This window comes from Ambystoma mexicanum, chromosome 5q (genome assembly GCF_040938575.1).
Source record: "Ambystoma mexicanum isolate Mex_15411 chromosome 5q, UKY_AmexF1_1, whole genome shotgun sequence".
In the NCBI taxonomy this organism is placed as follows: Eukaryota; Metazoa; Chordata; class Amphibia; order Caudata; family Ambystomatidae; genus Ambystoma; species Ambystoma mexicanum.
Genome location: NC_090933.1, coordinates 1235483523 through 1235486966, shown reverse-complemented (window position 1 = coordinate 1235486966; position 3444 = coordinate 1235483523). Strand labels below are relative to the sequence as shown.

Here is a 3444-nt window from a genome sequence, read left to right as displayed (position 1 = left end):
AGTGCCAATGGTTGCTAAGCAACCATGCAGACATACTGCATCTTCACTCAGATAGTGATCCACTTTTAGAATAAGCTGCCCATGTGGGCGGGACAAAGACTGATATGCGAATGGATATTTCCCATCTGTGAAAGGTACAGTGAGCAAAAAGCATGTGCTGCAAACTCTCATCTCAGAACAGGTTATCATGCCATGTTCTTTCTGGAGAGGAGCGCCTGCTCCCTTTTTTGAAATATTTGTTATTTGTTATTTGTTTATTAGATACACATCTAGCCAATTTAGCTTTGTATAGCACAAATACATACAACATAACATATATACCATTCATCTGTATCCAATGTTAAAATTTGTATAAAAGCTAAAATACATTATTCAATACATCTTAAAATCTCCACAATCTTTAGATAAAACAGTACCAAAAAATATATTAGATTGATATCATTTCCTCTCATAAAATTCCTCCACAACTCCATATTAGCATTCATATCAATGGTGTTGTCATAGGATTTAAAAAACCTAGTTCTCAAGATCATTAGACTTTCACTTTTCATAATCAAGTGATGTAGGGACTCAATCACATTATTACCACATAGATGAAATTTTCTATGTTCTTGGGCAACTCTCAATCTGTCACCTTTTGTCTGTAGCGCCTCAGATACATTGGGCCTCATTACGACCCTGGCGGTAATCCGCCGTCATTACCGCCATGGCGTAATGAACGTTAACGCCGTGGGACGATGGTGTAAAGTGCGCCACATTACGACCCATCGCGCACGAGCATTACGCCATGGCGGTAATGTAAACAGCGCCATGGCGGTAATGCCCCCAAAACGGCACCTACCGGCATCGTATGCGGCGCAAGGTGCACCACCGCCACCGCCGTACATAGCGGTGACCGTAGTTAGCGGTCACCGCAATTAGCGTTGACCGTAGATAAGCGGAACCGGAAGTAGCGTCACCGCGGCGGAACGGGAAAGAGCACGGCGGCCATCTTTAAAAACACAATCCATTGCCATCCTCCGAAACCACTGGACATCCGAGCCTGAGACCCCGCCAATACCGGCTTCAACCTTCTACCTGCAGGAAGATGCCGAAAGTTTTGAAAAAAGCCTGTGACCGCCAGCGGCAAGACCGCTTCTCCAGAGAGGAGCTCACCATTCTAGCGGAGACCCTACAGGAGAACGCTGCAGTGGTATTCTCCAACCAACTGACAAGACCGGCCATAACCAAGAAGAAGGCCATATGGGCACTGGTAGCTCAGCGGGTCAGTGCCGTGGGAACGACACCCCGCAATGTCAAACAGTGCCGCAAGCGGTGGGACGATCTCCGGCTCAGAGTCAGGAGCATACTATCAGCCAACATGAACCTGGCAATGGCAACTGGGGGAGGATCGGAGTCCCCTATAAAATTGCAGCCATGGGAGGAAATCTGTGCCTCCACAATCGGAATGCAGAGCATTGAAGGAGTAGGAGGAATGGAGAGAGGAGCCCCGACATCGGGCGATGCAGGTAGGTGGCTCAAATCAAGGCATGCAAAGTCCATTCATGTGAAGTACAATGTTGGCCCATAGTGTGAATGCAACACATCAGCAGGAGACTGCCCACAGATACATCCGATCTGCACCCTGTACACATGCAGCATGCACACCCTAACTGCAGGCACCCACATACCTCCATGCTACTTCCACACAAAAGGGAGTCAACTTTTTTCCCCTGCATGAAATGTGCCACATGTACTAACTGATGAGATGCCAGTCGCAACAATGCCCGGCCAATGTCCGCAGACCCATCAATAACACTCTCCCTCCTCTGTCCCACCACAGGCTCAAATTCCGACCTTGAGGAAGAGGACACCACAGCCTCCACACCCACCAAGAGGGCCAGGCCAACTGTGCCAACGCCACAACCCTCCACCTCTGTCGTCCCGAGGAAAACACCACAGCAGGCAAAATCCATGCAAGGGAAACAGGACAGGGCACAGACAGCCACCCCAGCAGGCAGTACAGCAGCAGCAGCAGCAGCAGCAGACATCACACCAATCATGCCCACAGAAGCCACAGCCTCTGCTGCAAGCAGCACACTTGGGGAGACTGCTGCCATTGCTGCCTCCTCCGATAGTGAAGCAGGGACCTTTGAGGAGAGTGATGTCAGGAGCCCCACAGGCCACCCTCATTCCCCCTACCTGTCCCTAAGCAGCCCGCATGTGGATGCCACACAGGGTCAGCCAGAGGATGACGATTGGCCAGCCACTCCATCCCCGCTGCAGGGGCAGATCAGCCCAATGGGAATGCCACTGCCATTAGCCATGGCCCAGAATCCCAACCATTCTCTGGAGGCGATTGCCACCCGGCAGCAGCAACTTTCCTCGCTGCTCGAAGAACATGTTGCTGAATGTGGGGGGTCAAGTGCAGCAATGGATAAATGTGCTGAGACTGTGAAGGCAGCTATAGAGTCGTCCACAAAGGACATCTGCGCGGAACTAGCTGCTGTGCGGCACGCCATCACTGACCTTGTGCAGACAATACGGGCCATGCGTCCAAATGAGCAGGCAGGATCCTCCTCGGTTGCCAGCTCGACACCGAGCAGCCCCATCCGCCGATCGGGGAGGAACCTCCGCAGCACAGGCAGGGGTGCCCCGGGGGCCAGTGGAGGGGGCTGCCAATAGTGGCCGGACAGTGTAGGAATCCTACTACTGACACTGCTGCACAGACCAACTCACACCTTTGTTGGGATTCCAGGGGGGGGGGAGGGTGGAGGGGGGAGTGGGTGTGTTGGGGTGTGCAGGGGGGTGGCGGGGTGGTGTGTTGGGGAGTTAAGGGGGGAGTTTGGGGGGGGTGTGTGCAGGGGGGAGGTGGGAGGTGGGAGGGGGTGTGTTGGGGTGTGCAGGGGGGTGGCGGGGTGGTGTGTTGGGGAGTTAAGGGGGGAGTTTGGGGGGGGGTGTGTGCAGGGGGGAGGTGGGAGGTGGGAGGGGGTGTGACACGACAGTACATAGTTCAAATACAGTTTATTCGTTTCACAAAAGGAAACGTGTGGACATTTTCATTGCGTATGTGTGCTTTATTGGTGTCCAGTCCTCAGTGTGCATGCCCCAGAGTCACACAGTGCCCCAAGTGCTGTCTCCATGCGATGAACACCAGCCGTGTGTGCTAGAAGCAGTGGTTGATGATACTTTGGCGCATGGCACGCCCCTCCTGTGCATCGCCTCCTCCATGTGGTGGCGCCCCTTCTGCACCCTCCTCATCCTCATCCTCATCGTCAGGTGGTTGCAGTTCTGCGTCAGGGGGCAGGGGCACATTCCGTCTGACGCACATATTGTGCAGCATGACACATGCCATGACGATCTTTGCCACCTTCTCATGGCCATACAGGAGTGCCCCACCAGACCTGCTGAGGCTTCGGAACCGTGCCTTCAGGAGGCCGAATGTCTGCTCTATGACCACACGAG

At 53.3% G+C, this 3444-nt stretch overlaps 1 protein-coding gene across 1 annotated transcript; it reads left to right on the top strand.

Moving 5' to 3' along the window:
- Positions 1-678: 678 nt before the first annotated feature.
- Positions 679-2708, top strand: LOC138497964 (nuclear apoptosis-inducing factor 1-like). Its single transcript, XM_069621739.1, has 2 exons — positions 679-1508; positions 1823-2708. Exons 1-2 carry the CDS (start codon positions 1088-1090, stop codon positions 2662-2664), a joined length of 1263 nt encoding a protein of 420 aa, XP_069477840.1. The 5' UTR covers positions 679-1087; the 3' UTR covers positions 2665-2708.
- The last annotated feature ends 736 nt before the right edge of the window (positions 2709-3444 follow it).

Coding starts and splice junctions, on each gene's coding strand:
- LOC138497964 (XM_069621739.1), top strand. CDS start 1,088: ATGCCGAAAGTTTTGAAAAAAGCCTGTGACCGCCAGCGGCAAGACCGC. Junction 1,509..1,822: donor CCCGACATCGGGCGATGCAG/GTAGGTGGCTCA, acceptor GTCCCACCACAG/GCTCAAATTCCGACCTTGAG.